At 41.2% G+C, this 24,959-nt stretch overlaps 1 protein-coding gene across 2 annotated transcripts in view; it reads right to left on the bottom strand.

Annotated features, from left to right (window-relative positions):
• Positions 1-24,959, bottom strand: part of GLRB (glycine receptor beta) — a 70,619-nt gene that overhangs the window by 2,073 nt on the left and 43,587 nt on the right. For both annotated transcript variants that reach the window (XM_038755231.1, XM_038755232.1), the window contains 5 exons: positions 21,283-21,512; positions 21,092-21,174; positions 8,749-8,889; positions 5,194-5,346; positions 203-495 (listed from right to left, as the gene is read on the bottom strand). In XM_038755231.1, coding sequence (XP_038611159.1) covers positions 203-495; positions 5,194-5,346; positions 8,749-8,889; positions 21,092-21,174; positions 21,283-21,512 — 900 coding nt within the window. The remainder of the gene's footprint in view (positions 1-202; positions 496-5,193; positions 5,347-8,748; positions 8,890-21,091; positions 21,175-21,282; positions 21,513-24,959) is intronic.

Raw genomic sequence — 24,959 nt, 5'->3', positions numbered from 1 at the left:
AGAACTTTTCATTACAGTATTATGCAGTATGCAAACATTTCATGACAAACTCCGTCACTAAAATGGACAGGCTTGTAGAAATGGGGCAGTGATTACCTACATTTCAAGTTATTCCCCAATTATAGAAAATTGGGGAACACATTGCCACCAATTGTTTCTGACCTACTAATGAACAAGGCGAAGCGGATTGGTTCATTCTTACCTGCAAAGTACTGATGTGCACAGGGGTCCCTGTACCATTTACAGTGTTCTTCTTAGCTGCATTTCCACCTTTCCCTTCTGCTTGTTCGGCCTTGGCAATCTTTGCTTTCTCTGCCTCAATTCTTTTTGGGTTATTCAACATCACCTGAACCACTGCATATTCTACCAGTGATGCAAACCCAAAAAGAAGACAAGCAATGAGCCAAACATCAAGAGCCTTCACATAAGATACTTTAGGCAGTTCAGCTGCAAGTGTGGTACACTCAGATGCCAAGCTGAGAACTGAGAAGATGCCTGAAAGGACAAATAGAAAATCCTATGTAAATGGAATCTTTATTGTAACCCTTCAATAACTAATTTGAGAAGCTTCCACTAAGCCTGAAAAGACTTAAGATGCCTCAGTAACAAACAAGCTTCAAGCCGCTAATTAATATTGTTTCTTATCACAAGAACTATCTGTTTTTGACTGGAAACATTTCATTAGCACAGTCAGCTGCTGTTTTTTAAATGTTTAATTCATCTCCAAAATGCATTTAAATAAAAGAGTAGCTTGGTGGTAAAAATCTGGTCAGCTCTGGAATAAAGACATAAAGATTTTAAAACATATATTATTGCTGCTTTCAAGCCTTTGGGAAAAGCTAGGGATATTCAATTATAACTATCAAATGATGTTATGCCAATTCTGGTTACAGGATATGTTCTCTGCCTGAGTCAGATGAGAAACTAACTAAGCAGAACATCAGAAAACTATTTTCTGGATTAGTCTGTAGCAGACAGAAGTATTTTAATTGTATTGGAAAAGAGAACATATCCTAATGTTACAGGAAAAGGCTGGCCAAGGCCTTTTGGGAGAAAAAATACAATTCTGCTGCAGTAATAGCTACCCAGGCAAAGAAGTTTGGCAAATTGAACATCTTTCGAAATAATCAAATCAGTAATTCTAAAATGCTAGCAGAAGTGTCTTTGCTTTGAACCCTGCTTTGAATGGTTTCCTACTGGCATACAGGAAGACGAGAGATTGTATCCTCCCAGGGAACTGGTGCCACTTTGATGCCAAAGTCAGGAGACAGAATCATGAAGCTTTTGGTTCTCCCTTCTCTACTTCCAAGATAGAAAGTCCTGCATTCACTGCAGGGTATCCTCTCCACTACCTGGAGAAAAAAAAAGCCACTTTGCTATGCTGATTGTACAGCTGTCATAGCCTCTCTTGGATTCTCAGCTTTTATACAATAGAAATCTAGTCTATCAATTACTCAATGGTATTTATTGAGTGCTTACTGTGTGCAGAGCACTGTACTAAGCACTCGGGAGAGTATAATACAGTTGGTAGATAAGATCCCGGTCACATACACCACAAACATCTATAAATATTTCTTTACCAACCTATTACTGGGTTTTCAATGCCACGTTAAAAAGCTATTACTTTCCCTTTTAATATACATTTGTAATATACATTTTGTCATCTTAGTAGGATGGCTAAAACACACTTTTTATATATTTCCTTAGATATTAAAAATTTAAGAAGGAACTTGCCTATGGAAGGAAAAAATGAAAATAAAATGAACCCTTCTATGGCCAGAGTAAGGCACATCTTCTCCAAGAGGCCTTTCCTGACTAAGCCTTCATTTCCTCTTTTCCCATTCCCTTCTGAGTCACACTGATTTGCTCCCTTTATCCACCCCTCCCTCAGTCCCAAAGCACATATGCATGTATCTGTAGTTAATTTATTTTTATTAATGTCCGCCTGTTTTGTTTTGTTGTCTGTTTCCCCCTTCTAGACTGTGAACCCGTTGTTGGGTAGAGATTGTCTCTATATGTTGCCAACTTGTACTTCCCAAGCACTTAGTATAGTGCTCTGGACACAGTAAGTGCTCAATAAATACGCTTGAATGAATATTGTCTATCCCTCTAGACCATAAGCTCATTGGGAGTAGGGAATGTGACCACCAACTCTGTTAATTACACTCTCCCAAGCGCTTAGGACAGTGTACAGTAAGTGCTCAATATATACAATTGGTTGATTGACTGATAAGTGCTGCTTCAAGGGGGCTCCAATGATTTGAGGCTGGAGGTTACAGCAAGATTGTCTTGGACGCTACTCTTGCGTTATGGCAGCGGCTGTTTAAACTTTTTGGTGAAGTCAGAGTCAATGTGTTTCCACTTAATATAAGGAAGTTCTTGCTATATAGCCCATCTTCGTTATATTGAGGTTTCATCCAAGAATGGCATTCCAAATACGATGGAAAAGGGTACACTATGAAATATGTGGAGGATGTAAATTAAGCTCTGAGAAACGTGTATACTGGCTATGCTGAGAATATAACCTTGAAAAAGATAAAATGACATAAAATGTATCATCCTAGCATTTGTGTTCAGGCTTCCCAGCAGTAGCTGAGGGAACCCATGCATTCATGTGAGGATGAAATCTCTGTGCTCCAAATGGCAGAGACCTTGCTATAGTGTGAAAGAAAAGAAGCAAGCAACTGCTGCAGACAGTAATTGTATTGGTCCCAAATGTGAGGTGAATTGGTGATGCCCATTTCACTTCTGGTAACCCAGGGGTGGAATCCAGGTCGGAACACAGGTCTCCTGACTCCCATTCCTGTACTCTTTCCACTAGGCCACACTGCCCTACTTCCTCTTGCCACTTTGTGCACACTCTCTTTTCCTTTCTTTCTTTCTCTCTCTCTCTCTCTAATTTCTAGACTGTGAGCCTGTTGTTGGGTAGGGAGCGTCTCTACATGTTGCCGACTTGTACTTCCCAAGCGCTCAGAACAGTGCTCTGCAAACAGTAAGCACTCAATAAATACGACTGAATGAATAAATGAATGATGAGTTAGCCTAGGCTACTGGCTACTGGTTGACATCCCACACAAAGGAAAAGGTGAAATTAGTTTGATTCCACTCATATCGAAAAGCACCTTTCTGGAAATATAAATACGAGCAAGGTCAATTCTTCATTCTAGACTGCAAACCTCAACTTGATCTAAGATAACTAATCAACACTGGCCTTAATTTAGAGCTCCCTGTCCACGTAACTGCAAATGGTTCTTGAGCATATTTAAACAAGTTTTAAACAGGGCTCTACTCTGGGGAAGAAAGCCACAGTTCGGAACTAAACTGAGAACGCTTTGGATTCTGGCCTAGTGAAAAGAATTTTAAAAAGCCACAGCCTAGGAGGCTAAAATGTTGGAACCAGAGACTACTGGAAAAATATAGATGTGTTAAACTCTTTTGTTGTTTTATACTTGTTTACATTTTTGGTAAAAAAAAATGTCAGCTAGAAATACTAAAGCACTGAAGTTAAAAAGAAATGTAACCAATACCCTTAAGGACATTCAAATTTAATTGAGGCAGCAGGCTCAAGTTTCGGTTCCATTGTAAGCTATTTTATGTTGTTTGTCAAGGAATATCCTGTTGGTGTTTTTCCCAGCATCTTTCTCCTCCCTGTAAAATGGACTGAAGTTCATGGTTTGAATTTAAATAACCATTTATAATAGTTTTAAAAATTATGTGTTCGTTTGAACAAGGTTTTATTTGCTTTTGTGTTCTAGTATCAAGATGCATCATTAAAGTGTTAATGGAGATCTTTAAAAGGAATTCAAGTGAAGCAAAAAAATGCTTTAAAAAGGTAGGAAAATAATGGAAAAGCTTGGATGAGAGAAAAAATCAATGTCCACTTTGTACTAAAAGGCAATACACCTTCATTTTAACTATTTGGTCAACTGGCCTTTGGTTCACTGACCTTTACAAAATTCTGAAATTTCAGAGTTCCGGATAAGAACGGAAATATTTCAAGGTTCAGTACAATTTACAGATTATGAAAATCTACCCACCCTGAGATAGCTATTATAACTGTTGTTACAGTGTGGGTGCTCTGGTCTGAATCAAAGTGGATGCTTTTTTTATTTTTTCCTTCAGAAAGAGTGCACTTGGCCCCATTGAGGCGCTGGCCCAGGCTGTGACATGCCAGATGGCCAGTTGGCTAGCAGAGGCACTGCCTGCTTCCTTAGCAGGCCAACTGGTGGGATGGCGGGGAGCTTGGGGAGAGTGGGCATTGCTGGTGGTTATGGACTGGACTCTGGCGGGAGGTAAGGTTGTTTAAGGGTGCAATTAACATTGGTGCAGTGCATACACACCTGCTCTCCATCCTTCCACTGCCAATCTGGCCTCTCAGCCACAGTCTGATCACCCACCCAGCTGCTCAGGTACCAAACCCATTGTCTCCCGAACCATACCACCCCAAATCAGGCTCTGACTGAGGTGGAGTCAACAATGGCTTTTCATACTGTCTTCTCTCCTCCTTCCTTTCCTCCTCCCTCCCACCTCTGCTGAGGGGGTAGTCCCAATTCCAGGGAGGGGGTGTGGCAGAGCTTTCTGAGGAGGCGGGGAATGAGATGAGTAGGAGGAAGAAGAGGGAGCAGCCCTGAGATCCAGGCTGACACTCGGGCCCTGATCAAGCCTTGGTCATCTGGAGGCTGACCAGGTTGAAAGGGACTAAAAGTGCAGTTCTGTCTCCTCCATTGGAAGCTGGCATAGAGGAGTGAGTCAAAGGGGGCATGCATGCGCACCAGTGTTCCCACCACTGAAAGGCTGTGGTGCCCAGACTCAGCGCTCAATGCCCCCACATTCATTTCATTTTTTCCCCAATGTAAATCCATCAGAGCCAGTGATGACACATTACTCTGTATGCTCTGCATAATGTGTGACATCAGGTATGTTCCAGTAAGAACTTTACTTTTCTTCCACCCCTGAATACTCCTAACAATCTAGTTCAACTTTCAATCGCAGATAAATTGGAAAGAAATGACATGACTTACATTCAATTTTGTGCTTTTGGTACACTGAAAGATATGTGCACCAGAACATGACCATTATGTTGCCAATTTGTACTTCCCAAGCGCTTAGTACAGTGCTATGCATACAGTAAGCGCTCAATAAATACGATTGATGATGATGATGACAATAAAGCGGAAACATGCGATACATTACCCAGGGGCACTCTGGCTGCACTTGCATCTGGGTTGATCCAAAATGAGAGCCACGACAGTACAACAATGAGCAGAGTAGGAGCATATACACCCATCATGTAAAATCCAACCTGTCTTCTTAAAGTGAAGATTACTTCTACACATGTGTAATAGCCTTTGGAAAGAAACATATATTGTCCTGAATTTCTTCCAGATCATACTTTGAGACATTATTATCACCATGACTATTATTAATAACATTTAATGAGCACTTACAATATTACAAAAGTACTCTCCTGAGAAGATTGACCTGTTAATTGTAGATCATTACTTATCTGAACGATCCAAATGGGTCGGTGAATATTTTCCTTATGATATTTTAAGCTTTATGTAACACAGGTTGATGCAATCTAACTGGGAGACAGAGAAGTCGAGGACAGCCAGCCTCTTTCAACCTGACCTTTCAGGACTTCATTGTGACACTGAAAAGCAGACACCACATGCTGCTTCAATACATCAATGTCAAAAGTTACATGTCTTTCTTCAGAGAATCTGCAACAGACTGGATCTTTTCATTACCAGTGGGTTCTCCTCAGGACAGACGACTTAAAATAGTGAAATAAAGAGTAGTAAATCAAAAGAAAAATAGGACTAAAAAAAGAAAAAAAACTGTTGTGTTGTATACCATAGAAAGGTGCGTGAATAGAGTCACAAGAAGAGAAACCCAACCTCAGGAACCCAGTCTGTGCAATTGTACAGGAGGACTATGTGTTTGCAAAGTATTGAACATAGCCAGAAAGTAAAAAATAGACTTTTTATTTAAAAAATCAATGGAACAGTGTAATAGGCAAAGAGAAAAAGTGAAGGGCTTTTATTTAAAGGTGTCTTCTGGAAGACACATACCAAATGTGTCCTACTTTTGAGTGGATTAGTTTGTTTTTATTAGTGAGACAAATATAAGCAAGTGCCTGAGTTATAATTTAGGTGAGGAAGACACTGACAAGACTAGACTCCCTGGCAATTAAAGAATTCTGCCTCCTATATCGTGACTTTATAAAAAGCTTTAGATAGCTTCACAACCAGAAGAGTTATCAGAGATGACAAAAGTAGCAACACGAGCAAATGTTAATTATAGCATTAATTATGCATACTAGCCAAATTTTTATTACAATTCTTAGTTATACATTTTCTGGACTTTTCCTTTCTGATCAGATACCTAAGAACTTTAGCTACACAGTGACTGAGGCAGGATTGATAATATTAAAAAAACAGAAAGAACATCTTGTCACACCTCAACTTTGACTTATAAATACCGTGAGATGAGGGTTCCTGCAATTTTGTTTCTGTACATCTCCCTTACTAAAAATACCTGGAAACCTTCAAAAGGAGAAAGCAGAAATCCTATCTCTTAAACTGTTTTTCTGTTTGTGCATGACGGAAAATGAATAAACACTAGAACTAGAAAGCAAAAAACAGAAAGAGCTCCAATTTTGAAAATTGAATTCTGTGTAGAATTCAATATAACCAGACTACAGAGTAGTGAGGTATGCTACGGCTTCATAAATTTAAATTGTAGACATTTTGAGGGCAGGAACTTTGTTTCACTTTTATTTTCCTCTCCCAAAGGCTTAATGTGGTGCCCTATACTCACAGCAGGCACTCAAACGCTACTCTTCATAGTGGAAAGAGCCTGGGCTTGGGAGTCAGAGGTTGTGGGTTCTAATACTGGCTCCGCCACTTATCAGCTGTGTGACTTTGGGCAAGTCACTTCACTTCTATGGGCCTTAGTTACCTCATCCGGAAAATGGGGATTAAGACTGTGAGCCCCATGTGGGACAACCTGATTACCTTGTATCTACCAAGCGCTTAGAACAGCGCTTGGCACATAGTAAGCGCTTAACAAATACCAAAATTATTATTATTATTATTCATTTAGCAAATGAGCGCTATAAATGAAAGTGTTATAATGAATAAATTACATAAACTGAGTTTCACAGAAAGAAAATCAGTATACAAGATCAGTATAACCCCAAGAAACACCCTTAGGCAAAAGTTCTTGGCTTAACGATATATAGGTGCCAGGGACTATACTTTTAACTTACTTTGTAGAGCACCCAAAATGACACTTTGTGCATAGAGTGCTTAATGAATCATTTTTGATGATGATTATGATGATGATGATTGTGATGATGATAATGATGATGATGACCACGATGACATCTTTGACTGAAAAGTTATTCCTGTACTAAATAAAGTAATATAGATTCAGTGTTAAAAATACGAGATCAGAAGAAATTATTTTTGACTTGAAGTTTTCTTACAGAATGAAATCTGGAGTACAACTAGCCAACTGATATTGAAATAGATGTCATACATTTGTAGAACGATGTTCATTATTTGGAAACCTGTTTTCAAAACTGTCTCTGTGTATCAATATATGATGGATCTTTTATTCATCTGGAAGGAGGACTAGAAGGAGTATGATCAGAAGGAGAAAAATAAAATAGGGAAAATTGTCAAAGAGGGAAAATCATGTAGGGAAGGAGAGAAATAAGGACTGAAATGCTAGGCTAGGAAGCAGCGATAGATAAAATACCTCAATAAGTACTTTTGATTGATTAATTGATTGATATGTAAGCTTCCAATATCTAATATTATACCAGGGTCTTGAAAATCTTTCAAGTCCTCGAAGTGCTTTTTTTATCATTTCTTCTATATGATAATTATAAAGCCAAGTTAATTATGAAAGATTAAAGCAATAACCAATAATTAAGCATATCCCAAACTTATTTGAGAGAGACAGTTCATTTATTTTAGGTCCATAAAATAACATAAGAAGATCCTCAATGACTTATAGCCACTGGCAGTTCAATAACAAAGTAATCCTATTACAAGAGTATTCACAAATGACTACTGTGTTTCCATTTCTGCAAAAGTTTAATTTAATGTAATGAATGTAATGTAATGAGGTCAATTTGTTCAGTTGACCAGGTTCAGTTACCCTGTGACATGGGCTTGGAGCTATGAAAAAAGGAGTATTTACTGATTATAGATTATGGTTCTCTAATCCTTCTTTCCTCTCACCACGTCCTGTAGCTCCACAATGGTTCAAGCATCAGGGTGGATCAGCCCATAAGCAAGAGCTGCTAAAGAGTAAATAAATGCTTGTGCTGGACAACATTTCTTTACCACAGCCATTTCCAGTAATGTTTGCTACCAAGTGAGGTCCTTTCGGGTGAAACATTTTTCTACTGCAGGCATGAAAACGAATGGACTGTACAAAAACAAAATTAAAACCCTCTAATAGTCTGTCGGTGGCATTGTCGCTACATAAGAAAAATTCAAAAAATGAATGTGACTGTTACAAATACAATGTCACAAAAAACCTTTCCAGATCGTTAAGTACCTGAGATCACTGCCCACTTTCAGGAGGACAGATTTGAGAACTTCTGCCAACTTAAGTCTTAGTTTCTTCCACCCCACCCAATTACACTAATAATTCTAATATTTAACTACATCATTAAAGAATGTAGTTTGTGGGTTCATTTTTTTAACACTACAATATTATGCTACTTACCAGTGCCTTTATAGTACTTGGTACAGTTACCATATTCAATATCTTCCTTTTTAATATCAAACTGAGGCAAAGCAATTTTCTCTAACTGGACAGGATCTCCTGACTGCCAGATAAATCGTAAATCATCAGTTGTATAGCCAACTTTATGAACAAAACAAAAAGAATCAAAAAGTTAGTTTTAACAACAGAAAGAAGAGAGAAAAGTATGCATGCAATATACGCCATTCTCTTCTCTAATTTTTACATGCAAATTAATTTTCTGAGATAAAATCATTATTGATTAATCTAGTTTTATTGACCAATTTAACACTAGTACCTTAGTAAGAAATATGGGCTAGTTCAGAACTACAATAACATTTTAACAATCACAACTGAGAGCGATCAACCAAAAATAAAGAAATTCAGTGTCATGTTACTGATAATACAAGGGATTTAAAAAAAAATGTTACAGACATTGCTTATAATGGAGAACTAGGAGATGATTTACTCTAAGTTACAACAGTTCTGAAATTTAAACCTTCCTATTTATGATTTCTTATTCATTAATTGCCTAGTGGCAAGAGCATGGATTTGGGAGTCAGAGGATGTGGGTTCTAATGCCAGAGCCACCATTTTACTGCTGTGTGATCTTGGGCAAGTCACATAACTTTTCTGTGCCCCAGTTGCCTATCTGTAAATTGAGGATTAAGAGTGTGAGTCCTGTGTGGGACAGGGACTGTGTCCAACCTGATTATCCTGTATCGACTGGCAGTGCTTAGAATAGTGCTTGGCACATAGTAAGTGATTAACAAATACCATTATTATTATTATTGTTATTGTTACTATTAAAGAGATGAGAGAACTGCCTGTTTCACTTGAGGAAAAAATATATTACACTCAAATATCCAAAGACCTTACATTTAAATTTGCAAAGCATTCAAACCACTCGGGAAAATTTAAATCTTTTCTAGATTCTCCCGCTGAATCTTTATCACAGACTAATTCAGAAATTCCATTTCATTGCATTAATGTTTGGTGGGATAGCTGGGTGATGACAACAATGGAGTTACTATGACTAGGAAAGTGTGAAGGAGTGAGATTATCATATTACCAATGGTGAGAATGATTGGTAATAATTATGATGGTGAAGAGAGTGTTGGCACCTCACAAAATAAAGGCAACACAGAGTTGAGAGTTTTCTGTTCTATGTCAGATAAGGGCAGTAAGTCATATATATGTATACCCTGAACCCAACAGAACAAATCTAACAAATGTTTTATGCATAAGGATAACAGAGTAAACGAGTCACAAATAAATGACTTTTTGTCACAGTTGGGTTTCTTGCAGAAGAAAGACATTAATCCTAGAGCAATAGAAAATCATTGCCAGTGTGACAGAACACAAAATGACTGAAACAAATGAGTGAGGTGCTAAATTAGGGAATGATAGCCATGATAACCTGGGTGCTTTCATGACTAGAAGCAATTTTGGAATAGGGCAGCAAATTCTTGTCAAAAGATGATGAAAAGGGAAAGTAGGAGATATACTGGGATATCACATTGGAAAACAAAGAAGTGTCTATGCATGGCCCATCTGAACTTGTCCAGATGGGTATTATGAGAGAAGCAATGGCTAGTTCGGGGGCCCTTACCCACACTACTGACACTGTTACTTTCATCATTCTCAAGTGGTTGTTCATTTAAACATGGAATAAATACTGCACATGTATGGTGAAAGCCAAGACAACATATTTAAGAACAGGTGTCCCAGAGGAATAACGTTGAGAAATATTATTTATTTCAATGCTAAGAATGCCCAATAATCGGTGTAGGGGCTATGTCTTTTAAATATTTCTTTTGTTGCTCATCATTAGACTGTGAGCCCACTGTTGGGTAGGGACTGTCTCTATATGTTGCCAATTTGTACTTCCCAAGCACTTAGAACAGTGCTCTGCACATAGTAAGCGCTCAATAAATACGATTGATGATTAGAGACAAATAATACATGTTCAAAAAAACTGCTAATTTGAAAAGTAAGATCCCCCACAAATCTATGACCCTTTTATAATTACTGAATTGCTCTCATTACAAATTTTATATTTTAATTAACCTTTAGGGACATTAGATATATTTAAGTACAATAAAAAAGCCAGTTTTTGCTGCAGTAGATGCTGATCTCTACTGAGTGTTAATATGTGAAATTAAATCTAATGAAAGCATTTGAAAAGTCTCAGGATATCTTGAAAGTACTTCTGAAGCTAGTGAAATAGAAGATCGTTGGCCTCTCTAGCTGCATAAAGATATTCAATGTGGGTAAATATAAGAAATCAATTTGTAAAAAATGAATTAATAATACTTGAATCTGAATAATCTGACCTGATTCAGGAATTTTCATTCAACTCACACCTGCAGAGAGAGCCATTTAACTGCTGGATAGAGGCAACTGGAAAATTGCCCTTGGTAAGTAGCTCAGATTAGATGTAGATGAGCAAAGATTATCCTGTTATGGCCCCTTCTGCCAGTGATGAAGTCAATCTTCAGGCTACAATGACACAGAAGTTTCAAGGACTTCCATATTTACTGAAGTTCAATACCTACACATCCCACAAAGCAAGCTCCTACTCTAGCCTTTAAACTCTACTACTCTCCTGTACTATACTATCCAAAGTACTTACTAAAGTGTCCTGCCATCTGTAATTCATTTATTTGTATATATGTAATTTATTTATATTACTGCCTGTCTCCCCCTCTAGACTGTAAGCTCATTGTGAGCAAGAAATCTATTCAAAAGGCACTGTTCTGTGCGCTGGGGAGGTTACAGGGTGATGGGGTTGTCCCACGGGGGGTTCACAGTCTTGGTCCCCATTTGACAGATGAGGGGACTGAGGCACGGAGAGGTGGAGTGACTCGCCCAAATTCACACAGCTGACAATTGCCAACTTGTACTTCCCAGGCGCTTAGTACGGTGCTCTGCACACAGTGGGCGCTCAATAAATACGATTGAATGAATGACTTGGCAGAGCCAAGGTTTAATAATAATAGAGAAGCACCATGGCTCAGTGGCAAGTGCATGGGCTTTGGAGTCACAGGTTATGGGTTTGAATCCCTGCTCTGCCACATGTCTGCTGTGAGACCTTGGGCAGGTCACTTGACTTCCCTGGGCCTCAGTTGCCTCATCTGTGGAATGGGGATTGAGACTGTGAGCCCCACGTGGGACAGCTTGATCACCATGTGTCCCCCCCAGCGCTTGGAGCAGTGCTTGGCACATGGTGAGCGCTTAACAAATGCCATTATTATTAGCTGGGGTTTGAATCCTCTGACTCTAAAGCCTTTCCACTCAGCCAGGCTGCCCAGGGAAGGTATCTACCAACCCTGTTACATCCTACTTTCCCAAGCACTTAGTACAGCGCTTTGCACGCAGTAAGAGCTCAGTAAATATGTTTGAATAATCTGACTCCAAAGCCTTTCCAAAGCCTTTCCACTCACTACCAACCCTGTTACATCCTACTTTCCCAAGCGCTTAGTACAGCGCTCTGCACGCAGTAAGAGCTCAGTAAATATGTTTGAATAATCTGACTCCAAAGCCTTTCCACTCACTACCAACCCTGTTACATCCTACTTTCCCAAGCGCTTACCACAGCACTCTGCACACAGTAAGAGCTCAGTAAATATGTTTGAATAATCTGACTCCAAAGCCTTTCCACTCAGCCAGGCTGCCCAGGGAAGGTATCTACCAACCCTGTTACATCCTACTTTCCCAAGCGCTTCGTACAGCGCTCTGCACACAGTAGGAGCTCAGTAAATATGTTTGAATAATTAGTTGATTGATTAACTGATTGCTGAATCCCATCTCCACAAACAGCTGCCCGGGTCAGAGCTCTCCACTAGCCTGGAGTTGAAGAAGGGACTTGAGCTCAGGTGTTTTCAGTGTTGAAGGGCAGCCTCGGCCCCAGCCCTAATCAACCCAGGTGCTTCTAAATGAGGTGTGGAGGCACTGGCCCTTTATGGCCCCAAAGGCTGCTGGGCTTTTCCCCACCCTATATAAGGTTCCTGATTCAGGCCTGCCTCAGTTTACAAGAGGGGAGGAGAGAAAGCATGGTCTGCTGTGGGTCCAGGTAAGGGCGGGGAAGTGTCCTGGCTGTTTCAGCTACGTCCCCCTGGCCCTTTTTTTAGGGTGGGTGTGGGATTGAAAGTGTGGGGATTGCTGATTACTATTGCATTGATCAAGATAATAAAGGTTGGGGAGGGCTATTAGGGGTGGGTGGGTTGGGACTGATTCAGGGTTTGTGAAACGACTTAAAAACACATGTTGGGGGGGCAAGGGAATGGACTGTGATATTGCCAATGATGTGTTGTACAGTGCCCAGGGTGGGGGAGGGTTTGGGAAACTGGGGAGGGAGTGTGTGTGTTGTGGGGGGTGATTGTCCTGGGGGTTTCTGATGATATCTGTGGGTTTGGGGCTGGAGGGAGGGGCTTAGAACTGCCCTTGTTGGTTGGGGTTTGGGGGGCACATGCGGGTTGGTTGGGGGAAGGTGTGGGGAATAGATAGCCTAGGTCTTGGGGAAAGTCTGGCCTGGTTTGGGGGTGACTGCTGGGCCTTGGGTCTAAAGGCCCGAAGGGCTGGGACAGAGGACGCCTTGATGATGGACGAAGGGGGCATGTGGGCTGAGTGTCAGGTGATGCATGATCACTGTCTGTCTGTCAGTTTGTCTACACCTCTGTGTGTCTGAACGTTGGTCTGTCTGCCTCACTCTCTGTAATAATAATAATAGTATTTGTGAAGTGCTTACTATGGGTTAAGCATCATTCTAAGCGCTGGGGAGAGACAAGGTAATCAAGTGGTCCCACGTGGACCACACAGTCTCCACCCCCATTTTACAGGTGAGGTCACTGAGGCACAGAGAAGTGACTTGCCCAGGGTCACACGGCTGATAAGTGGCAGAGCTGGGGTTGGAACCCACACCCTCTGACCCCTAGGCCCGGGCTATTTCTACTAAAGCCATGCTGATTTTCTAAAAAGAGGGTGGGGACACTGTCCTCTTTATACATGAGAAGCAGCATGGCTTGGTGGGTGGAGCGTGGGTTTGGGAGTTTGAAAGGCCTGTATTCTAATCCCAAACTGGCCACTTGTCTGCTGTGTGACCATGGGTAAAGTGATTCACCTCTCTGTGGTTCATTCATTCATTCCATCGTATTTGTTGAGCACTTACTGTGTGCAGAGCACTGTACTAAGCGCTTAGTTACCTCATCTGTAAAAGGGGGATTTAAGATTAGGAGTCCCATGTGGGACATGGTCTACTAATAATAGTACATGTCAAGCACTGTTCTAAGCTCAGGGGGAGCCACTAGATAATCAGGTTGGACACAGTCCAAGAAGCTTGTATCCTTGTGTTTAGTGTACAGCCTGACACACAGGAAACATTGAACAGGTACTGGAAAAAAACAAAAAACCCAGAACTCAAAATGGTGGTGGATGCCCCTGCCATGGCTGCGGTATTGGGCTCTCCTCCCCTCAAAGCCCTATTGAGAGCTCACCTCCTCCAGGAGGCCTTCTCACACTGAGCCCCGTCCTTCTTCTCCCCCTCCTCCCCATCCCCCCGCCTTACCTCCTTCCCCTCCCCACAGCACCTGTATATATTACTCTATTGAATAAATGAATAGTAAATACGTAAAACTCTACATACTTATTACTCTATTTATACATATTCTTTATTTTATTTTGTTGATACGTTTTGTTGTCTGTCCCCCCTTCTAGACTGTGAGCCCGTTGTTGGGTAGGGACTGTCTCTATGTGTTGCCAACTTGTACTTCCCAAGCGCTTAGTGCAGAGATCTGCACACAGTAAGTGCTGAATAAATGCGATTGAATGAATGAATGACTGAGCCCCCTCCTTTCTCTCCCCCCTCCCCATCCCCCCCCACCTTACCTCCCTCCCCTCAGCACCTGTATATATGTACAGATGTTTGTACAGATCTATTACTCTATTTTATTTGTACATATTTATTCTATTTTATTTTGTTAATATGTCTTATTTTGTTGTCTGTCTCCCCCTTCTAGACTGTGAGCCCAATGTTTGGTAGGGACCGTCTCTATATGGTGCCAACTTGTACTTCCCAAGCGCTTAGTACAGTGTTCTGCACACAGTAAGCGCTCAATAAATGTGAATGAATGAATAGTACAGTGCTTTGCACACAGTAAGTGCTCAATAAATACTACTGAATGAACACCAGAAGTGCTCAATAAATGCCACTGAATGATTGATTACACAAAGCGTGGCTTAGTGGAAAGAGCATGGGCTTGGGAGTCAGAGGTCGTGGGTTCTAATCCCAGCTCTGCCACTTAGCTGTGTGACTTTGGCCAAGTCACTTAACTTCCCTGTGCCTCAGTCACCTCATCTGTAAAATGGGGATGAAGACTGAGTCCCACGTGGGACAACCTGATGACCTTGTATTTCCCCCAGCACTTAGAACAGTGCTTGGCACATAGTAAGCACTTAACAAATACTATTATTGTTATTATTATTATTATCCATGAGATCCAGCCCAGGCACTCGTCAGTGGTCATTTCAGTTTGCTTTTTCCAGGCACGTCCCTCATTAACTTACTCAAACCAGTAGAGAAGATTTTCAGAATTTGACTAAACAAAGGTCTTTCTGTGATTTACATAATTAGATTAGTCATTGGTAATTACCGTGCCCATTGTGTGCATAGTTCAGGATTATACTGGGCATTCTGCTAGATTTTGTGATATGGGGGTGAATGGGGATTCATCATACCTAAATATTGTGGGAAGAGAATAAATGAGTATGGCAAGGAAGCTATTTTGGTACACCCAGTTTCCCTATAATGTAGGGACTGTGTTTTGGCAAAACCCAACATTAAGGAATACTTGCACTCTGGTATCCCACATGTCCAACACTGTGCTCATGCTCACAACAAACAATTTCTTAACAGACCATATAGGGCCATATCGGCTCCCATTTCTGGGTAAACATTCCCAAAATGTTTAACAACAGTCTAACCAAATTGCATAGTGAAAGGGCACCCTATCATAGAACTCAGAGTAGGTGGGCAGCCTATAACTCTGCAAAATAGTTCAAGTGCTCATGCCTCACATGATATGACATTAAAAACTGGTCATGAAAACTTAGGAGACAGATTCTCTGACCAGCCCCCATTTTATCAAAGTTAATCGATTAATTATAAAGTCTGAAAAAATCACACTGAACAGAAATCATGTGATGCACTCTCCCACCAAGAATGATGGGATAAACCATGGCCCTGAGACTTCAGAACCAAGACTCTGCACAGAAGAACTGATTATTGTGCTAGTGGCTAGCTCTGCCAGGGTCACTCATACTCTCTCATTCCTGCCACTACTATCTCTTCACAACATGCCTTGCACAACATTCACAACATTGCACAACATGCAACAAGAGAGTGGGTAGGCAGGAATGCAGCACATTCTAAAGTGCATGTCCAGGCTATGCCCACCTATGCCAACTATTAAGCAGAACCAAGGCTAAAATCCCAGTTCCTGAAACAGTGTTCTATGTGGCGGAACCAACGGCAAGGTTACTGCACAGAACAGAATTGTTTTGTCTAGGAAGGTGTTGGTAGAGGATCATAATTTAAGAAATGTAGCCCTCACATAATGCAAATAGATTTTTGCCACAAATAATGAAAAACAAATGGATGAAATTTTATAAGATCATCTAGCACTTGTAAAGAAAATATTTTCCCCAGATGGATGAAACCCAGAAGAGAAAATCAACTACCATCGTCAGTTTTCTTTATTGTGTAGGGTCTAGCCAGACTGCTAAGCAAAATTATAAACAGCTTATCCTGACCTTATAAATTAAAAAGAGATTCTGAAGGATGTTTTACAGCATCTCTGCACTAACTGCCATACCTCTGTTGCCAATAAATAGATGACTTATTTTCATTCCAATTTTCCCTTTACACTGAGACACCCTTGATAGCAAGTCTATTAGAAGTAAATTGTTCACACTGGAGAAAGGCATTACATTTCTCAGACCAATAAAAACCACTTAATAAAGTACCCTTCCAGCCCATTAAATAGTACCCTAGTGACCAGAAAGAGTTAATGTATCTTCTTGGAATGAGCAATTTGCTCCTTTCCCTGCACATAAAACTAAGGTCACCAAGTTCCTCCTACCTATTTCCTATATTCAATTCATTGTTATCTGTATTTCACATTAATCTTGTCCATTCAAACATCAAGAAAATACATTACCTGAAGCACAACTGCATTGCCGCACAAGGCAGACCAAGGAAATAAGTTTTCCTGATTGATGATTCCAAGATGCTTCTTTGCACAACACTAAAATGATTCTAAATCTCCCAGGATAGTTTACCTATACAGGATTCTATTTCTCCTCGGTTCTAAGAGTAAAGAAATATTGTTCCCCACTCTTCCTCTCTGCCCCCTTCTCCCACTACTGGTATGTGTCTAAGAGAATTAGACCACGGGCCTGGAAATCTAAGGATGTGGGTTCTAATCCCAGCTCTGCCACGTTTCTGCTATGTAACCTTGGGCAAATCACTTAACTTCTCTGTGCCTTAGTTCCCTCATCTGCAAAGTGGGATTCAACACCTGTTCTCTCTCCAATTTAGACTATGAGCCCCATGTGGGATTTGGTTATCTTGTATTTGTCCCAGGGCATAGTACAGTGCTTGGCACAAAGTAAGTGCCTAACAAATACTACAATTATTAATTCTTATTAAGGGTAAAGGGCTTGGTAGGGATAGAACATCTGGGAATTGAGTGGTAGTGATTCTTCAATTTACTCCTGAATGCTCCAGGGTAAGTGCTTTACTAGACAGTAGCAAATACAGTGTTATTTCCTTTTCCTAACCCTCAACAGAGATAGTGTTTGTCAGTGTTTGGCTCTTCAATCCCTAGATCTGATAGAGAGCTGTCCATGCCCTCCCTCTGGCCTGGAATTCCCATCTCCTTCACATATGACAGACTAGCAATCTCTCCACCTTAAAGGTCTTATTAAAATCACATCTCTTCCATGAGATCTTCCTAGACCAAGTCCTTGCCTCCCCTACTCCCTCTCCCTTTGATCAGTTTAGGCATTTGATATTCACTGTAGACAGCACCACCATCCTTGATGTCCCACAAGCCCAGAAACTTGGCATTATGCTCGACTCAACTCTCTCATTCAATGCACATATTCAATCTATCACTAAACCTATTGGTTCAATCTTCATAACATTGCTAAAATCCACCCATTCTTCTCTATCCAAGTGCTACCACATTAATCCAAGCACTTATCTCTATCCTGCCTTGAGTACTATATCAATCTCCAAGCTGACGTCTTTGCCTCCTGTCTTTCCCCACTCCAGTCCATACTTCACTTTCCTATCTGGATTATTTTTCTACAGACATGTTCAGTCCATGTTTCCTCACTCCTCAAGTACTTCACTCCTCTACTGCCAGCCTGTTCACTGCCTCAATCTCATGTACCTCGCCACCCCTCTTTCCCCCATCCTGTCTCTGGCCTAAAATGAACCTCCTTCTCTATCTCTCCCCACTTTAGTGAAGGCATATCTCTTCCAAGGGGCCTTCACTGACTAAGCCTTTATTTCCTCTTCTTCCTCTCCCTTCTGCTTCCCCGTTGCACTTGGATTTGCACCCTTTTGCAAGATGCAGCGTGGCTCAGTAGAAAGAGCTCAGGCTTGGGAGTCGGAGGTCATGGGTTCTAATCCTGGCTCCGCCACTTGTCAGCTGTGTGACTTTGGGCAAGACACTTCACTTCTCTGCGCTTCAGTTATCTCATCTCTAAAATGGGGATTAAGACTGTGAGCCCCACGTGGGACAACCTGATCACCTTGTATCCCCCCAGCGCTTAGAACAGTGCTTTGCACGTAGTAAGCGCTTAACAAATACCATCATTATTATTTTACACCCACCCCTCAACCCACAGCATTTACATACACATCCGTTATTTATTTATTTATATTAATTGATGTCTGTCTCCCCCTCATCTTGTGTGAAAACAGAAAGCAAGATTTAACAATAAATGACTAGATTCCTATTAGTAAGTGAATAGAAAACCATGCCAAATAAGCAGAAGACATACTATTGAATGCTTCACAGAATACGCACCATGTGATATATCAGAGGTCACCGGTGGTTGGGTGAGAGGGAGAGGGGAGTTCTGAAACTAGCACCATCACTCCCTCATCACTTACTGAGAGAAGATGAGCCTTTGGCTCTGGTAAATAAGGAACCAACCATGTACCCTTTATGTCTTCTTGGAACTTTGAGAAAACATTTGAACTTTTTGAGAGCTAAAAAGGAGTAGCACAACAGTTTACTATACAGATGTAGAAATCCCATTCTGGCTCTGACAAATAGTCAGTGTACCCAGTATTCTGTCCCTGACAGTGGCAATAATAGGTAGATGGGTAGCTGATTGATTTAGGGCAATGGGTAGATGATTGATATCCATGAAATCCATCCCCTAACATTACCTCCTGCTTGCCAAATCCAACGGCTCATACTCTGTCCTAATCCTCCTCGACCTCTCAGCTGCCTTTGACACTGTGGACCACCCCCTTCTCCTCAACACGTTATCTGACCTTGGCTTCACAGACTCCGTCCTCTCCTGGTTCTCCTCTTATCTCTCCGGTCGTTCTTTCTCAGTCTCTTTTGCAGGCTCCTCCTCCCCCTCCCATCCTCTTACTGTGGGAGTTCCCCAAGGTTCAGTGCTTGGTCCCCTTCTGTTCTCAATCTACACTCACTCCCTTGGTGACCTCATTCGCTCCCACGGCTTCAACTATCACCTCTACGCTGATGACACCCAGATCTACATCTCTGCCCCTGCTCTCTCCCCCTCCCTCCAGGCTCGCATCTCCTCCTGCCTTCAGGACATCTCCATCTGGATGTCCGCCCGCCACCTAAAGCTCAACATGTCGAAGACTGAGCTCCTTGTCTTCCCTCCCAAACCTTGTCCTCTCCCTGACTTTCCCATCTCTGTTGACGGCACTACCATCCTTCCCGTCTCACAAGCCCGCAACCTTGGTGTCATCCTCGACTCCGCTCTCTCATTCACCCCTCACATCCAAGCCGTCACCAAAACCTGCCGGTCTCAGCTCCGCAACATTGCCAAGATCCGCCCTTTCCTCTCCATCCAAACCGCTACCCTGCTAATTCAAGCTCTCATCCTATCCCGTCTGGACTACTGCACTAGCCTTCTCTCTGATCTCCCATCCTCGTGTCTCTCTCCACTTCAATCCATACTTCATGCTGCTGCCCGGATTATCTTTGTCCAGAAACGCTCTGGACATATCACTCCCCTCCTCAAAAACCTCCAATGGCTACCGATCAATCTGCGCATCAGGCAGAGACTCCTCACCCTGGGCTTCAAGGCTCTCCATCACCTCGCCCCCTCCTACCTCACCTCCCTTCTCTCCTTCTACTGCCCAGCCCGCACCCTCCGCTCCTCCACCACTAATCTCCTCACTGTACCTCGCTCTCGCCTGTCCCGCCATCGACCCCCGGCCCACATCATCCCCCGGGCCTGGAATGCCCTCCCTCTGCCCATCCGCCAAGCTAGCTCTCTTCCTCCCTTCAAGGCCCTGCTGAGAGCTCACCTCCTCCAGGAGGCCTTCCCAGATTGAGCCCCTTCTTTCCTCTCCCCCCTCGTCCCCCCTCTCCATCCCCCCGCCTTACCGCCTTCCCCTCCCCACAGCACCTGTATATATGTATATATGGTTGTACATATTTATTACTCTGTTTATTTATTTATTTATTTATTTTACTTGTACATTTCTATCCTACTTATTTTATTTTGTTGGTATGTTTGGTTCTGTTCTCTGTCTCCCCCTTTTAGACTGTGAGCCCACTATCGGGTAGGGACTGTCTCTATGTGATGCCAATTTGTACTTCCCAAGCGCTTAGTACAGTGCTCTGCACATAGTAAGCGCTCAATAAATACGATTGATTGATTGATTACCGATGTACTTATGTAGCACCATAACCTTTCCTTCTAATAACCTTATAATGAACTGTTAATAATTCTGTCCCGCTTTATGGATGAATATATGTAGTTTCTGGAAGTTGGATTTTTTTCCCCATGAGTTTTGCCACTAAGCATCTTTTCCATTATGAGTAATTTTAAGTTCCTTGAAAGCAAGAAATTCTACGGTTCTACTATGTCATGAGGATGATGATGAACTTTCTGTTAATAGATGTGCAATACAAACACTAATTTAACTAATTAAATACTAACTGTTAAATACTAATTTAACAACTATTTGACTGAATTACACCATTGATTTATAGGCATGCCTATAGAGTACCTATATGCATGCATATTTTTAGTTACATACAGCTCTCCAGTTGCATCTTACAACGTTGTGTGTCCATAGGAAATAAGGTCAAGTCCAGAGGGCATGAGAGAGTAATAGATAATCTGAAAGAATAAACACAATACTTAGAAATGCTTCAAATTAGTGTTCAAAATGATCGTTAATTTTTAAAACGCCAACAATTTTTAAAATCTCAACAATGCCAACTGTACCTCATGCTTACTAAGACATCTCCATCCCGAAAAATAAAGAGAAGGATATTTTCCTGAGTGACATCATGGAAATTTGCATTTTTTTCATTTGCAAAGAAGAGATCAGGCTTCCATAGACATTTGAACATTGTGGGATCTACCGTCAAGGCATCTGAGCCTCTAAAATCATTAGGCAGTTTAAGTCTGGGATCATTCCACTTCTGTCTCAGGAAGATGTTAACTCTATAGTCCTAAAAGTTAATAAAAAGACAGTAATTACACGTCTGGCATTGGAAAAATAAATCACAAACCAATACATAGTAGGTTATTCACATCAAAACAAATTATCAGTGTCGACACTAATTTCTTTTGACTTCATAAAAGTTGTATGATAACATCAAATGACAAATTATTTAATATTCTCAAACTTTCAACACATAAAGAACATTTATTCAAGATACAGAAATGAATGAAATTTTTTGGGCAATCCAACATTTTATGTTTTTGACATAACCATTTAACATCTGTGGGTAAATAATTGTGTGTAAACAACCAAGGTTACAAACCAGCATCAAACCTAACAAATACAACCATGTTGTCCATTTCAGCCATGTGCACATGTTCATGCATGCGCGTGCACACACACACACACACACAGATTAATTTCACTAACAATGATTTCCTCATTGAGTATGAAGGCAATGATATATAATAATCATATAATGATATCCATTATTATCTACATGCAACATAATATATACGGATATTAAAGTATGTATAATCAATAAATTGATGGTATTGAGTGCTTACTAAGTACACTGTACTAAGTACTTGGGAGAGTACAGTATGATAGAATTAGTCTAGAGGGGGAGAGTAGTTTATAGGAAGAGAGATATTAAGATGAATAAATAATTTATAATATATAATTTGAATATATGTACATATGTGGGGTTGGGGAGGGGGCAAATTTCATATATCCAAAGGTCACAGACTCAAATGCATAGACGACACAGAAGGGAAAGCTGAGGAAAAGAGGGCTTATTCAGGGAAGGCCTCTTGGGGAAGATATGACCTTAATAATGCTGTGAAGGTGGAGAGGGTGACGGTGTGGCATATATGTAGCGGGGGAAGAGTTCCAGGCTAAGAGAAGGATGTAACCTATGTGCCAAGCACTGTACTAAGCACCGGGGTAGATACAAGCAAATCAGGTTGGACACAGTCCCTGTCCCATGTGGGGCTCACAGTCTCAATCCCCGTTGTACAGATGAGGTAACTGAGGCCCAGAGAAGTGACATGACTTGCCCAAGGTCACACAGCAGACGAGTGGAGGAGGCAGGATTAGAACTCATGACCTTCCAACTCCAAGGCCCCTGCTCTAGCCACTATGCCAGCAGTAGAAGACCAGCAGAGGGGCAGGGGAGCAAGGGAGTTCAGTGGAGAGGGTGGTGTTGATGAATCATCATCAATCATATTTATTGAGCGCTTACTATGTGCAGAGCACTGTACTAAGCGCTTGGGAAGTACAAATTGGCAACATATAGAGACAGTCCCTACCCAACAGTGGGCTCACAGTCTAAATGTGTCTATTTGTGAGTCAGGCCAAGGTAGTTTGGGTATGGAGACCAAATTGGGTAGGATGGCTGGTAGAATACTGGAGAGCAAAAGAACAGCAGTCTATGTGGGGAAAAAGGACAGATTTGCAGGGCGGGTGTATGGAAAGAGAGCCCGTGAGGAGGTTGTAAGTCAGATAAAGGAATTTAAGAATTGGTGAGTAGAGAAGTTTGATGTTAGTATCTTTAATATCCATTCTAATAGATATCATCCCTAATTCTCTCTCTAGTAATCCACTATGCATCTCTCATCCACAAATATAGCCAACAATCCCTTTCCAACTTACCGATATTTCTATAATTGTGGGCAGGGAATATGACTGTTTATTGTATTGTACTCTCCCAAGTGCTTCTTAGAACAATACTCTAATACACACAGTAAAGAGCTCAATAAATACGAATGAATGAATGAATATAGTTGTCTGACAGCAGGTCTGGACTCTGGCTGCTTTCATACATATGCTGTCCTCTCCAGGTTCTTCATATCTATCCCAAACTGGGAAGCCAATGTCTGAACCTGATGCTTTCAGATGTATTAAGTCCATGCTGTGAATTAAGTTAACTTGATGTTCATTTCACATTTTTTCACAGCCTAAATTTTCCACCTGAAAATGAAACTGTGAGCTTGGCCTAATTTATGAGGGTATCCCCTGAATCCTTAAAAATTCTTTCTCTCTGCTATTAACAGGGTGGAAACCTTAATATATCAAAAAGGGAATACTAGTTGCCAGTCCCCTTCACTAGTGTTCAGCATAAAACTGGCCAAATGAATAAGGCAGCTTAATTTGTTCCCCTTTAAATTTTGCAAATGAACATATGAAGGGGTGTAGTAGCACCTATCCCACTTTGTTTTTTTCCATATGATGTTCATTTCTCTAAGTTCCAGCCAAAGATCCATAAAATCTTCTCATCTCTATTTTCCCCCCACTCATATAAAGGAGTCCTCTTATATCATTTGTCAACAGATCAAAAGCAGAACATTTTAATAAGGGGGAAAACTGGTAATGTGGAGAAAATGGCATTACTGGCTTTGAGCCCAGTTATGCAAATTCATCCATTTAGGTAGGAAAATATTAAATACAGGAACGATCCATGCATTTTGCTATATAATGTGCCCTGAATCCGGTCTCAATGAAAAGCATTATAAAAGAGGCTTCTTTTTGGTTCTGGATTTCTGTGAAAATACTTGGAGTATATCTAGAGATTTCTACCACCTACAAAGTTCCAGTCTCCCCACACTCTAAACTCAGTGGCCTCTTTTACTTCAAGACCTACCTAAATTTGGCACTTAGAGAAGTGCAGTAATACTTTTAGGCTAGGGAGCTAAAATCCAGTCATTTAGCGTATTGTGTGGGGTTGTACTGCAGTATTGTGTTTAATTCCCACGAATAAATTATGTCTGCAATGCGATTAGTAGCCCGCTGGGGGCCTGGAGAGATCATCATCATCATCATCAATCGTATTGAGCGCTTACTATGTGCAGAGCACTGTACTAAGCGCTTGGGAAGTACAAATTGGCAACATATAGAGACAGTCCCTACCCAACAGTGGGCTCACAGTCTAAAAGGGGGAGACAGAGAACAAAACCAAACATACTAACAAAATAAAATAAATAGAATAGATATGTACAAATAAAATAGAGTAAAAAATATGTACAAACATATATCAGTGCACCTTCCTAGTGCCAGATCTACAAGGGAGGTAACTAAGAGGTTGAAGAGGAGTGTGATCTAATGGAAGGAGGATAATAATAATAATAATAATGGTATTCATTAAGCACTCACCATGTGCAAAGCACTGTTCTAAGCACTGGGAGGATACAAGGTGATCAGGTTGTCCCACAAGGGGCTCACAGTCTTAATCCCCATTTTACAGATGAGCGAACTGAGGCCCAGAGAAGTGACTTGCCTAAAGTCACACAGCTGACAAGTGGTGGAGCCAGGATTTAAACCCATGACCTCTGACTCCAAAGCCCGGGCTCTTTCCACTGAGCCACGCTGCTTCTCTCATGGGACTGGGAATCTGAGAACCTGGCTTCAAATCCCAGCTGTTCCTCATTCCTGCTAGGCAATTCACTTACCTTCTTTG

Source organism: Tachyglossus aculeatus, chromosome 12 (genome assembly GCF_015852505.1).
Source record: "Tachyglossus aculeatus isolate mTacAcu1 chromosome 12, mTacAcu1.pri, whole genome shotgun sequence".
Lineage (NCBI taxonomy): Eukaryota > Metazoa > Chordata > Mammalia > Monotremata > Tachyglossidae > Tachyglossus > Tachyglossus aculeatus.
This window is presented reverse-complemented; position numbering and strand designations above follow the sequence as displayed.